The sequence below is a fragment of the Hyaena hyaena genome, unplaced genomic scaffold (genome assembly GCF_003009895.1).
Source record: "Hyaena hyaena isolate Hyena2069 unplaced genomic scaffold, ASM300989v1 scaffold_163, whole genome shotgun sequence".
NCBI classification, from domain to species: domain Eukaryota; kingdom Metazoa; phylum Chordata; class Mammalia; order Carnivora; family Hyaenidae; genus Hyaena; species Hyaena hyaena.
The window spans coordinates 2144062-2157471 of NW_024080794.1; the positions used below are offsets into that span (position 1 = coordinate 2144062).

A 13410-nucleotide genomic window follows, 5' to 3' on the forward strand; every position below is an offset into this window, starting at 1 on the left:
TTTCTCCTAAACTCTATGGTAACCATGTTGCCATGTCAGTCAGTCTTCACCTATAGCCTCATCTTCATAGCCGAGCATTATTTCCAGCCATGCCACTTTCCCAGACAAGCTCTGCTTCGAATACAGCACACAGGGCTAGTTAATTCCAGTAATGACTGAAGACTTTCAGGGTTTCTTCATAACAAGTGGGTTTCTCTTCTTTTGCTGCCTCCCTCCACCCACCACCAATCATTTGATGAAATTTAGAGAGTAAAGTTCAGAGCAAGATGCACAGAGGAACTGACGTATTTGCACACCAACAGACAGGTGAGCATAAAAATAAACCTTCGGGCACCCCATCAAAAGTCAAGTCCCCTCCATCTCTTTGTCTCAGTAGTTGTTGTAAGAGTGTCTGGGGATAATAAGTGAAATCGGAAAGCGTCCACAAACAGACTGCTACGTTGAGTTGTGTGCAAAATACCACAGGTGCCTGGCAGAGGGATTGAGATCCAGCCTGCCCTCTGCTGGCCACACCAGGCACTGCAATGCTCTGGAGGAAGGGATGTCTGTTTCCAATCTGCCCAAAGACACAATATGGACTAGCCAGGCTGTCGTTCACTCAGGAGAAGCAAAGTATGACTGTTCATGTGTCTAGAAGCATCTGTGAGGAGAAGCAAGTGTTCATAGCTACGGCTGACATGTTTAAGGAATTCAGGCCAGGAAAAGAGATTAAACACAAGGGTAAACATGAATAATAAAGAAAAAAGAGATACAGGAGGGGCCTAAGGAATGCAGGAGAGGTTCGGCAGAAGATACCGCTCCATGGTTCTGACATCATGTCATGCTTGCCTGGGATTGATGGCATCGACACAGGCAGAATGGCAAAAGCAAACAGGACAGTGTGTAGACTCATTCATTTGGGGGCAAGGCCTTTGCAATTCCAGTTTAAGAAGGCTGAGCAGATTGCGGTTACACAGAAGAAAGGCTGAAGTCAGAGGCGATTGAGGGGAGTCTGGAGGAGGAAATAAGACAAACCCAGAATGCAACAAGCACCCCTCCTGAAATCGGAAGCCAGCGGGCTCCCCCACGAGACCAAGCCCTCTGAACTGCGAGTGAGCACCGTACCTTAAACAGGGAGGAGAACACATGAAACGTATACACCGCACAGGAGCCGTCTGAGTCACACATGAGCTGGTTGATGTGGCTGCGCCAGGCTTCTTCTGCATCATCACAGGCCGCGGGCTGAAATGCAGCAAGGATGGCCGAGAAGAAGGGCGAGGGAGGAGGGGAGACCCCCCTGTCACCTTCTCCAAAGCTGTGAAAGACGAGAACAACCATGTCAAGAAGTGACCGTCCTCATCCTTTACCAGGCTGCATAAATTCTAACCCCGTCAGCCGTCCTGTCCCCTCCTCCCTTTGAGGTTGCTTTGGGGACTGGCTCTCCTTCACAGATATTCTCTTCTGATTCCTGGAAAGAGGATTTTCACCTCTAGAAGTTCTGTGATCTCTCCCTTTCTGACCTCCTTCTTCTTTTTTTTTTTTATCTAAGTTTTCTATAAGTTTATTTATTTTGAGAGAGAGAGAGAGTGAGCAAGAGTGCAAGTGTGCATGAGGGTTGAGGGGCAGAGAGAGAGAGAGAGAGAGAATCCCAAGCAGGCTCCATGCTCTCAGCGCAGAGCCTCATGCAGGACTCCATCTCACAAAACAGGAGATCATGACCTAAGCCGGAGGTTTAACCGACTGAGCCACCTGGGCTCCCCTTAACCTCCTTTCTAGAGAGTCAGGTCTCTTGGAGACTCCAGCAACTGCCTTTCCCAGTGGCCATTCCCCAGACACACAGACACTACATGCTTTGGAACTTTCTCTCCGTTTCACTTTCCATTATAAATCATTACTACAAAAATTTTGAATCTTTTAACTTTTCCTTTGAGGGGGAAAGTATCAATGGCCACACATGCATGAATGCCCAGGGGGAGAGGGACGAGGGAGAAAGGGAGAATTCAGGAAGAGAAACGCTGGGTGAGAGAGACCAAGGGGGAATGAGGAAAGGCAAGATAATAAACACAAGTGAAAGGTCAGATTCTTCCTTAGGTATTATTACCGTCAGCTTGTCCTTCGAAGGCCAGATACAGCTCACCATAACAGAAGGTCTTTGTTAGCCGTATCAAAACCTATTTTGTTCTTGTCTCCGCATTCAGAAGAGAGATTTTAGGATTCTGACTTTCTTTTCCAGAAGCAAATCTGTAGCCTATATCACTTGTGATTTATTCTAGACCCTGCACTGGTGGGTTTTTTTAAAATCTATTCCTCTTTATTTTTGTCCATTCATGTTCTCTGACTATAGCTCACCAGTCTCAGAAACAATCAGTGACTAGGCTGAAAGCCGCCCACTTAAAAAGAGTAGGTATTTAACAAGAGCCTCTTGTTCTCGTCTTTTAACTCGAAATGGAAAGAACTCCTTATTTCCAAGGACTTGCCAGTCTTGCTTATCTTCAAAGCGTGCAAAGCTTGGACAATGTCCCCAGACCCCTCTTTGGCTTTTGCGTTACTCTATGGCTTTATGTGACTCTGTGTTACTCAATGGCTTTACGAGTATCCTTTTTAGTTCCACACTAGGTTGCACACTCTGACCAGCAGAGAGTCCTCCGAGTCAGAAGTCAACTTGGACTCCTCATTCATAAGTCCCAGCAACTGTCCATGTGACCTCACTTGAGATACAGTGACTACAAGATGATGAGCCAGGTACACCATCACCACTCATTGCTTTACCTTGCGAGAGTAAACTGGTCCAGTGCTCGGTTGCCTTTTTCTTCCGTCTCGGTCATGTCCAGGCTAAAGCTCCCACTGCATTCGAAAGTTGCTGGGAGTTCGTTGACAGAACTGGAAAGATCGTCCTCGTGCACGGCGGCGTCCTCCTCCTCCGGGACGGCTTCAGCCTGGAAGAAGAAAACGAGGAAGGAATCCCCCCACCATGTGAGAATATATTTGGGAAAATCTGTTCAACTAAAGGAAAAATAAAAGAGACAAATCCTGAGAGTGATAGAAATTGGGGGCCCTTATTTCCCAGCTACAATTCAGTGAGTTTCTAGAACTAGACTCGGGCATTCTCTGGGGTACTTTTAATTCTTTACTTTCTTTTCATTCTTGTCTGCAATAGTTTGCAAGGAGGTTCTCAGTAGACTGCCATACTCGACCCATGATTATGGGGGTATAAATGCTAAACACAGAGACCCCTCATATTTTATAGACAGCTCATGTGTGGGAAACAGACTTGCCTGACACCAGAGATGATCAGAGCATTTGGATTCACTCTTTTCACTGTACAACCCTCACCTTCTAAAGCAAGCCTTTCTGGAGGGAACTCTCTGGTAGAGAATTCCTTTACCTCTGGAAACTGGAATTTAGAATCATCAGTGACTGGTATAGTAAATGCCCAATAAATACCTGCAGAGTACACGAGTGAGCCAGAGTTGTTCACTGATCCCGCCCCGTCGATAGGTCTTTCCATACTGGAAATCTCTAAGACCCATTCACACACATTCTTTGCTCTTGGGAATAACCCCTGAAGCTAATGGATGGGAGTCGCTCCTCTCGCCCTGCTATAGAGTGAGCAGCAAAATGAAAGGGCTCTAGGTCAGGCAGAACTGGGATCAGTGAGGGGCAGGAGAGAGACACAGCAAGTAGAATGGAAAAGGAGGCTGGGTTTGAACGTGGGCCAGGGGGAGTCAGCTGGGAAACTGACTGTTCTTTATGAGAGGAAGGAAGGCAACGGGGTTACAGACCAGAAGAGGAAAGGAAGACATCACACGCACACATTCAGTGAGTCATTTTCTTAAAAAACAAAACAAAGCAAGGCCAAAGAGAAATATATATGAATTAGAGCATTATCACAGGTTGCCACTGGCCACCCGGTTAGTATTTTGAATCTAGGATTAATGGGGAAGTTAAGAGGAGTGTTTAAAGATATGGTAGGGAAACAAGATATCTCATGTCTTTGAAGGAATTGCTCGTAAATGCTGAGTTTCAGAGGCTTATCCATATCTGCTTTTTCAAAACTAGAGTGGTGCCAACGAGACTGGCTGTCGGTGACTGGTCTGGGTTATTAGTGCATATAAACTTAATCTATTAGGGGAGGGCTGGGTTCTTACAAAAATATCCTTTATTTTCTTTTTCTAACATCACGGCTGTATCACACAGATACAGAAACCCAGCTCATGTGGAAAACAGAGACAGCCTTTCAGAAATTAGACTTAACTTTTCCTTGATAGAATTAGATGATTTCTGTGTGAGTCCATAAATATATTACCACTTAGGTAGTGCTTTCTAGGAGAAATCTATGTGATTTAGTATTCAAACTAGAAAAAAAAACTGGAGAAAATGACTTTTCTAGGACTGAAAAATAGCAAATGCAAATAATAATGCTAACCTCACAATTATTTTGTGATGTCCTTTCCATGAAATTTACTAACCTTAGGATTCTGGTATTTTAATCTCAGACAAGTATCCTTTCTGGACCCCTTTTGGCTAAACAAGGACTTTGCTGACTCTAAGAATTTGACCATACTCCTTTTGCAATGAGGCTTTCTTAGAAATCATTTTTTAAGCTTCAGTATTTTTAAGTGATTGTGATTTGGTTGGTTGTCCTTGGTTTGAAGGACACAGATTTCCCTTGATCTCAGCTCTGTCTTAAGCCTACTATAAAAGAACACACAAGAGCCTATATTATATATTTTTTCCATTAGAAGTATCAGAAAGAATGTACTTTTATACATTTTAAAAATTATGTTTATGATTTTCTCCTTCAAACTTGTACTGCCAAACTCAGGAGAAAGGAAGTTTTCTCCTAACACCAGTTGGAGATTAATTTGGTATTTCCAGTATAAGAGAATAAAATTCTATACCGATGGGCATAAATGTGGGCACTTATGTGAACACAGTGTGGGAGTGGGTGGTTTTCTGCTTGCCATATTTTAGGGAAATTTGATAAAATAAACTTTAAATGAAATGTACATTGTTACCTTTTTAAAGACCTGACCTTTTAAATAAGAAAACTGTATCCATTACTTACTTCTCTCCTCAGTCTGGCTAGGATAGTTTTGTGCAAATCTGGCATAATATTGTGATCAACACTGAAAATTCCAATAGTATGTCAAAAGGCCAGAATGGAATCAATGCACAGATTGTAGAGCTGGTTCCTACAGAGGAAAAAATTTCCCCAAACACATGCACACACACGCACTCCTCACTTAGCATATTGTTTTGTAAAAGTCATGACAAAGAACAGCAGTTTCTAAGCCACAGCCATCTCAGACACACACCGATTTGTTTTGCCATTAATCAGCAGTGTTTCTGCTATAGGGGAGATGCAAAGTGTTCCATTTGAAAAAGACCTCAGACTGAATCTCTTTCAACCCACAAGAAGGCGGCTGCTCATTTGTGAGAGTATAACCGCTTCAAAACAAAGGCCCAGGTGCACAAACTCAAGTATTTCAGAAAAGCAAGGAAGAAAAAGATAAAGACTGTCTCTCCACTTAGAACCCCCTAAGATGTCTCAGAAGATGGAAGGTGCTCTTTCTTTAAGTGCCATTGTAATTGCCAAAATCTCTTCACCTTGGAGCCCTCAGAAATCTGCAGATTATTCATGTCCGACAAAGTCGCGTCAAAGCTAGCCATTCTGGTGTTGAAGGAATGAGGGTCCGCAGGAGTCATGTCACAGGCTGTGGTGAGCGGTTCCAAGGGATTCGTCTCCTCAGAAGGGGAACGAGTCATGATCTGTTGAGAAAGCGAAGCAAATAAAACACAGAGTGAAGTTTCTCTAAAAGCTTGAATTATTCTTTACACCAGAGTTATGAACCATTGTCTGAGCTGGCTGCTGGTTGGTAGGTATTATTTAACGCACATATTTCACTGTCAGAACATACACACAGCAGCTGAGAGAGGGTATTAAGGCACAGAACTCAAAAACATGAACACTCATATTTGCAGAGAACCACATCCACGTCTGTTATATTTCCCAAAATTTCAGATGTCTCAGGAATTTTTAAAAAGATTCCAGCCTCATAAAAGTTATTTGAGGAAAAGTCCAGGCCTGAACAGACTTGATGGCATTAAGGGCTTAGAACAAATACCCCAGTATTTGTGTCCGTTAGCAACCTATAGGCAAGAGGCGTGTTACAATCAGCTAGACACCACCTGACATTTCAGATTTTAGTTTAGCAGCTGTGGAAAGGTTCTTTAGCAGCAACTGGAAATCACACAACTGCTTTAATTACGAAAATAGGCCTCCTGTTTCCTATGGTGGGAAGGTTCCTACTTACGAGGTCTGAGTGCTCCAGGATCTGGCTGGTTGTGAGGTCCTCCTCTTCGGAGGACTCGTCAGAATCCTCATGGTTCATTTTGTTTAGGCTGGGAGACCTTCCTGAAAGTTGGTGCTCCTCCAAAAGCTGCATGTCACACTTGTCCAAACTATCCAGAGAACGTCTGCGCACTCCCCAGTTGAAATTGTCCATACTCTCACCCTGAAATCACACCATCGGCTGGTTTTTATGCCAGGATCTTCCTGCACTCACACCTTCACACATCTGATTAAGTCACAGCTTAGAATTAAATGTTTTCATGAGGAACTCTCAAGCCCTCGACTACTTTGGTACCAAACAATTTGTTCCCATGATGTGAAAGGTAGTAAAAGCATACTATTTTCACCTAGATGCATATTAAATCACAGGGAGAAGCATTTACACACTTCTCCCTGGTGGCACAGTGGGTGATATTTTATTTTTTAAAATGTGACTTTAGTAAATTCTATAATGATCTGTGTTTCCGAAAATCTGTAAGAAAGAGACCATTGATATTAAAACAATCTCTAAAGAGGTATGCCCCTCCCCGGCCCGTTTAGTACCGTTTTCAGAAGGAGAAAAAGTAGGAGCTATGCTGTAGCACATTCCACATCCTTTGGGTATTAAGTAGAAGAGCATTAGGTAAACATTCCAGCCTGTTCCTGCTACAGCGGTTTTTGCAGATCAAATGCAGTTAAAAGAACATCTGAGAGCAGCTGGGCGAAGTCTGACGGATCATGCACTACACAGAGGCCAGAGCAGCGTGGCTTGACTTTTGCTTTAGGCTCATCTTTAAATAATTGTCCCAGCGTAGAAAAGAGGTGCTTCCCTGAAATCACTGACTTGGTCCTAAATTACTATTGCTGCCTTTTAATTTACTAACAACTGCGCTAAGCAGCAATCCAAGTGTTCAAGCTTCTAGCTGCATCTCAGACTTTCTGTACTAACCATCTGATATTAAGTAAGTTTATTTATCCACACAAAATATCTTCCTAGAAAGGAATTTGGGTTTTATTTTTCTCTCTGTTAAAACAGTAATAAAGCAAGGGAAACAGTACCCAACCCCTTGATAAGCAAGTTTTAACCTACACAAACAGGTAATCTAAACAAAATCTAGCCCAGAATCTTTTCATTTATTAGTCGGGTGAAACACTGTCTGATGGGTTGCTGAAAAGAAACAACTGTTGAGAGCTCAGTGAGTAGCGTAACCATAACAGAGATGCAAATCACTGTTAAAACTATGAACATTAAATTTATTAATCTTCTTCTGGTTTAAGGACCTATTTTTCCTGGATGCTAATGAAGGAAAGTTTGCCATTCTCATAGATCTCTCATAGAACAGATGCTTAGCTTTTCCAAAGTCTGTTTTGGCTATTCATGGTAGAAGGCAACAGGTAATGATCCTGAACACATTCTGGAAATGACACAGAAATTATTTTCATTATTGATCCCCATGTGTGATGTTTATGATTGTTCTTAGGACTCTCTGACTATAAAGAGAAAGGAGACTTTGAATATGCTTTCCATATCTGTAGCTATATCTGCTGTCTTACCTGTATCTATACCTTTATCTGCATCTGCTGGGATAAACTGTCACCAAATAATTTTTTTCCTAGTGGAAAAGGTAACCTGTTGTGCTGGGATTTTAAAATAGCTGTTTCAGTGAAAAAATGAAAAAACAATGTGGGAGAGGCAAGAGTTCTGGAAAGAAAAAGAAAATGCAATGTGTGAAGAAGTTAAAAAGATGGAAAGAATAAGAATACAGAGGAAAAGAATGCACAAATTACTGGGAGAAATACACAAAATATGAATGTAAAACATAAACCCTAATGCTGATTCTCATGCATCAAATCAGTGGATGGGCTGGATGGACTATCTTAGACAACAATTCCGGAAGTCTCCCACACTGAGCCTGAGACAGAGCCATGAGCTTGCAGAGAAACATGGACAGACACTTAGGGTCAGGCAAGGAAGGCTGTTCCTACGGATATGACTGCACCTCTACTGAAGACCTGGATGGACCAGGCATGAGAACTGGGGGTAAGTGAAGGCTTCTGTCGCAGGAATAATATTGGGATGGCTTTCTGGAGGATGCAATAGCTCTCCATCAGAAGCAAAGGTGTTGAAGCTCTTTCCCCGGTGGTGGCTAAAGAATTTAGATGGAAGAGTGCTATCGTCTAGCTCAAGTGTGTGTGGTGATTAAAAGTCAACCCACAGTGTTTTACTGATTATATCAGATTTTTCCAAGTGTGAGAAAATTTAGGAGGTGGCTAATTATTTAAGACAATCTGCATATGTCAGTTATCAAACTTAACTACTCAGAATTTATACTGAGATGAGAAAGTTTTAGTGATTGAACATTCTGGAAATGTTAGAAATACTATTCTTTGAAATAATTTTTTTAAATACTAGAACTCTGTCAAATAAGAATTACTGGTGAAGGAATGTAGGTGTAATGTGGTCAAAATATATTTCCCCAAATATACCAATCAGAGTAAGTCTGACATGGCAATGGATAGTAGGGTGATCATAGGTTAGTATGCCCACAATGGTCCCGGTTAATGCCTGTTGCCTGGACGCAATTATTATTAGCACTCCCTTTTACTTGAGAAATGGTTCTCATTTGGATGAAACGTTATACAGCTGCAAACAAAGACAGCTCCTAATTCCTGGAAAACAAGTGGATCTGCTTGGAAGTGTTTGTGGTAGACTGTTAGACACAGCTTGTTGACTTTACCTTTAATCAGGGAGTTTAACAACACGACCAATTCTGTTGTGCATTATTCTCAGGCATTATAAGATTTCTATGGATCATATTTAAAACCTCACTTTCTCTCAAGAGATATAATTATGTAACTTCCAGCCTAGGCATAGAAAGATTTTAAAACTATCTTGTACTTATAGTTTACAAACTATTCCCATCCTGAAACAACAAAGAAAAACACTTCTTGTCTCACACACACCTCAGTGTAAATATGCACGCAGATAGGCACACATACGCTAGAAGGGAGGAAAAAAGCAATTATGTTGTTATAAATCTGCAATGTTGCAAAACATCTACTTAGCGGATCTGAATTAAACATAGCATCATCTTACCTGAAGTTCCTTGGTAGCAGATTGAATGGACAGAAAAACAAATAAGAGGTCTATTTAAAATGATTATATTAAAGACACTCAAGTGCATTTATCTTAGTTTTAACACAACAACAAAAAACAGTGGCAACAATATATACTTCAGTTGATGCAACTTAAAAAAAAAGGTAAAGCTACACAAACCCCCAAAGATGGAAATCAGTACCAAACACCAGCCATTCCAATCCTCTGAGGGGTGGATGATGTACCTGGGGTAACAGATCATAAATATGCTTTCTGAAATAGCTTGCCCCTTCAGTGACTGACAACTTGTGCTCCTCAACGTCTTTTTTTGTGGATGGGGGGGATGCTTAAAGTTTTCTTTGTGAGAAAATTGTTAAATGTTGTGGGGAAATGAATGAGGGTCATCAACGGGGAGAAAAAAAAAAGGTGGCATCGCCTGATTCGTCTCACAAGACTAGTGTTTGTCATTCTGGGGTGTTCACTGCTAATGTGCAATTAATAGCAAGGATATGGCACCTTGTAAAGAGTCTAGGAAGTTCAAGGGCAAAGTGTTACAGATAAGAGTCAGTAAATTCTGAGACTATTTAATGAAAAGGAATAGATATAAAAAAAGTTGTCTTTTTTTGTTAATTGTGTTTTGCTGTAGATGCCAGATATGCTTGGCTTTCTCAGATGAGGATATGCTAAAAGTATTCACCAATCACAGGACAAAGGAATGCCTACTATGTGCCTGACACTGTGCTAGAAGCTTTATAGAGGTTCTTAATCCTCACATCAACTCGACAGGCTATTATCATAACCAATTAACAGATGAGGAAGCCAAAGAAACCGCATCCACGCTTAAAGTCATAGAGCTAGGTCAGTGGCAGAGTTGAAATTCAGAGTTGGACGTGCCTGATTCTAAACCTCGAGCGTTTTTACTATACCACCCTGTAAGCTTGCTGAACCCCTTATTACAATCTTATTGAGAAGTAGCAAAATATTCTCAGATGGTTTATTTTATTTGGATGAAATATATACTTCCACACTCTTACGTTTCTTTTCTTTTTTTTTTTTTAAGTTTTATTTATTTGTGAGAAAGACTGAGTGTGAATGGGAGAGGAACAGAGAGAGAGAGAGAGAGAAAGAGAGAATCCCAAGGAGTCTCCATACTCAGCATGGAGCCCAAGGTAGGGCTCGAACTCATGAATGGTGATATCACAACCTGAGCCAAAATCAAAAGTCGGACGCTTAACGGACTGAGCCACCCAGGCACCCCCACACTCTCAAGTTTCTTATAAAATCTTAATCATGTAAGATAAAATGATCACTATGATTTTGGAGTTCATGTTTGCTAGAATAATAGAATAAGAATACTAGAAGGTAGATATAGCATTCATTATTTATGGTGCCCCGAAAACATTAGTATAATATTTATTTTCAAGTGAGGGGCACCTTATATTTTCCTTCTTTTATTTTGATAGAAATTAAATCTGTTCGGAAATTGTGTCTGATTCCTCCACTTTACATAACTCCTGCCAGGCCATGTCCCATGAGACATTTTCTTTTTTTAACTTTGGCTGAGACTAGAAAATGATGCCTCTCTTGCTTCATCAAATTTTCCCTCCTTACTTTAACTTCCAGAGTGAAGAGGGTGCCTAAGCTTGAATTCTAGGCCAAGAACAAAGATTAGGTCAGTGGCCCAGATCAGGGAGCTAATCTTTCTGACATTCCATATAGCTCTGACTCAGAGACATTTTGAAAGTATTCTAAACTGTTGTATTTTGGCTTAGACTTTTTAAAACAGTCCTCGCCACATCTAGTGACTGATTTCTTTATCACTCATTAAGGTTAACAGTCAAAAAACTGCAATACTTTTTACTGGTTCTGGAATAATTCAAGGTGAAAAGCTGACACTTATTTTAAAGGTGCTTTACAGCTCGCGTCTTTACACTCTTTAATGACTGGGTCTGCTAAACTTGTTTTCTATAGAAAGAGCAGGTAAAGAAAACATTCTTCATTCTGGGGACATAATTCTCCCCAGACATCCAGGGTGGGCCTTGGCTGGGAGGAACAAAAACGGATAGCTTCTTGGCCTTACCTCAACATAAGAGGACTGGTCTGCAATCACATCCTTTTAGGGAAGGTAAGCAGGGGCTAGAAGCCCGTTTCCCACAAGATTCTAGTTGAGTCAGGAGATGCCTACCAGTCACAGGATAGAATAAACTTTGCATTTGGGCCTCCATTTTAACTGTAAGACTGGGCAGAAAGCCCTTTCTTTGTCTGGGAAAGACAGTGCGCTTAGCTGGATGTGAGCCTCAGTACGTTAAGTCATACCAGGACCCGGCTCAGTACCAGGCAGTTTTACTCATGCCAGTCTCCCTTTGGTCAATTTCGTTTTCCTCCATGAGGCAGAGACTACCCCCAGCTGGAACGTGCCTTTAAGCTACTGAAATGAGAGGGTCAGAATGAGGCCCCTCCTTCCAATCCCGGTTTTCAAAAACATGATTCATAACTGAAAGCATCCTATTACCATAATTATAATTCGAATCCACAAATCTGCATTTGCCGGTTGAGACATGAATTCAGCTGCTCCAGGTGTCAGGAACACTAGCCCAGAGCGGAGCAAAGAGCTCTCCCGTGCACTAGATCTTGTTTCAAGTTGTCGTGATCTCATCAAACGGCACAAAGATGCGGAGCCCTGAGGCTGTATTCTCCTGTCGGAGCAGGCAAGCTTTGAAGTAACTGAATTAGAGTCATTTCACTTTTGAAATAATTAGACGCTTAGCATGTTTTACCCAGGTACCAGCGAACAGGCTCAGGACCTGAATGTGTCTGTGATTTTTTTTTTCCTTAAAGTTCATCTCTGGACTGCACACACACAGTCTTTGTGTGGTCATTAAACGTCAGATCCCTGCCATTTAGAAATAACTTGGCAGCTTATACGCTGTGGACTCAGACAGGAAGGGTGTGGTAACTTTTGCCAGAGTTAAGCCGCTGTACTTTGAATAAGTTGATTGAAAATAAAGTTTACAGCTTTCCAATTAAAGAGTCTGTTATAAAACCTGATTAGTTAGCAGGTAAAAAGAAACTGTTCTCGTTAGGCAAGGAAAGGCTGAGGGGGTATTTTTACAGAGAATATACTGTACCTCTCCATCCTCCAGTTCCACATCTAGGAAATCGAAGTCCCTAAAGACTCTAAACTGCTGCTCGCTGTTTGTGTCATCCATGTTCTCCTGCTCCCGGGCGCCGTCCTCAGAAGATACCAAGCTGGTCTGATGCTCCAGCAGGTCCAGATCCCCACACGATGAAAAAATCACCTACGAATCACAAGAGTCCTCTCCTGAGAGACAGTTCTCCCTTCGGTTGTTTGTGCTATAAAAACTGTAATTGGCTCTTCGTGGCCATCTATTTCCAGTACACACCTAATTCCTTAAGTGGGTATTTTTAGAATGTTCTCTTATTATTTATGTTGGACAGGTGCCTTCAGATTAAACTCATTGCAAAGACGCAAGTTCACACAGGAGGAAAAAGTTCAAGTCACGTTGCTGCTTCTTAATGAAGACTGGATCCCATCGGAGTGTGTGTGTGTGTGTGTGTGTGTGTGTGTGTGTGACAACCAAGTGTGTATTCACAGACAAACTAGACCAGCCAAGAAATTTTCCACTGTTTCTCAACTGAGGTTAGAAATTGTACGCATGCACGTACACTTCACATGCATATTATCACATATTATTTTAAGGACTACTGATACCAAGAATTGTTATTAAAGAAAGGCCTGTGAGTGCAAAGCATTTAACCCTTTCAGAGATAAACCGCAAACCAATAAAGAATAAGATACAGAGGACAGAAAGTACAGTCCTTGTTCATTTGAATTACAGACGAGTATGGGAGCAGCCATGCTCATAATTTATACCTAAATTCTCTTCCTGTTGGTATAAACAGGACAGAACATTTCTTTCCTATTAAGACCTCCTGTATGTTAATAATCTTAAAGCCATCTTCTGTGTTTAGATTTTTT

At 41.5% G+C, this 13410-nt stretch overlaps 1 protein-coding gene across 5 annotated transcripts in view; it reads right to left on the reverse strand.

Annotated features, from left to right (window-relative positions):
- The window catches only part of FRY (FRY microtubule binding protein), a 258661-nt gene that overhangs the window by 28961 nt on the left and 216290 nt on the right, over positions 1 to 13410 (reverse strand). For 3 of the 5 annotated variants that reach the window (XM_039239841.1, XM_039239839.1, XM_039239843.1), the window contains 6 exons: positions 12539 to 12709; positions 9411 to 9419; positions 6297 to 6497; positions 5590 to 5751; positions 2749 to 2915; positions 1105 to 1294 (listed from right to left, as the gene is read on the reverse strand). In XM_039239841.1, the coding sequence (XP_039095772.1) occupies positions 1105 to 1294; positions 2749 to 2915; positions 5590 to 5751; positions 6297 to 6497; positions 9411 to 9419; positions 12539 to 12709 (900 nt within the window). The remainder of the gene's footprint in view (positions 1 to 1104; positions 1295 to 2748; positions 2916 to 5589; positions 5752 to 6296; positions 6498 to 9410; positions 9420 to 12538; positions 12710 to 13410) is intronic. The other 2 variants (XM_039239842.1, XM_039239840.1) reach the window with 1 other exon arrangement.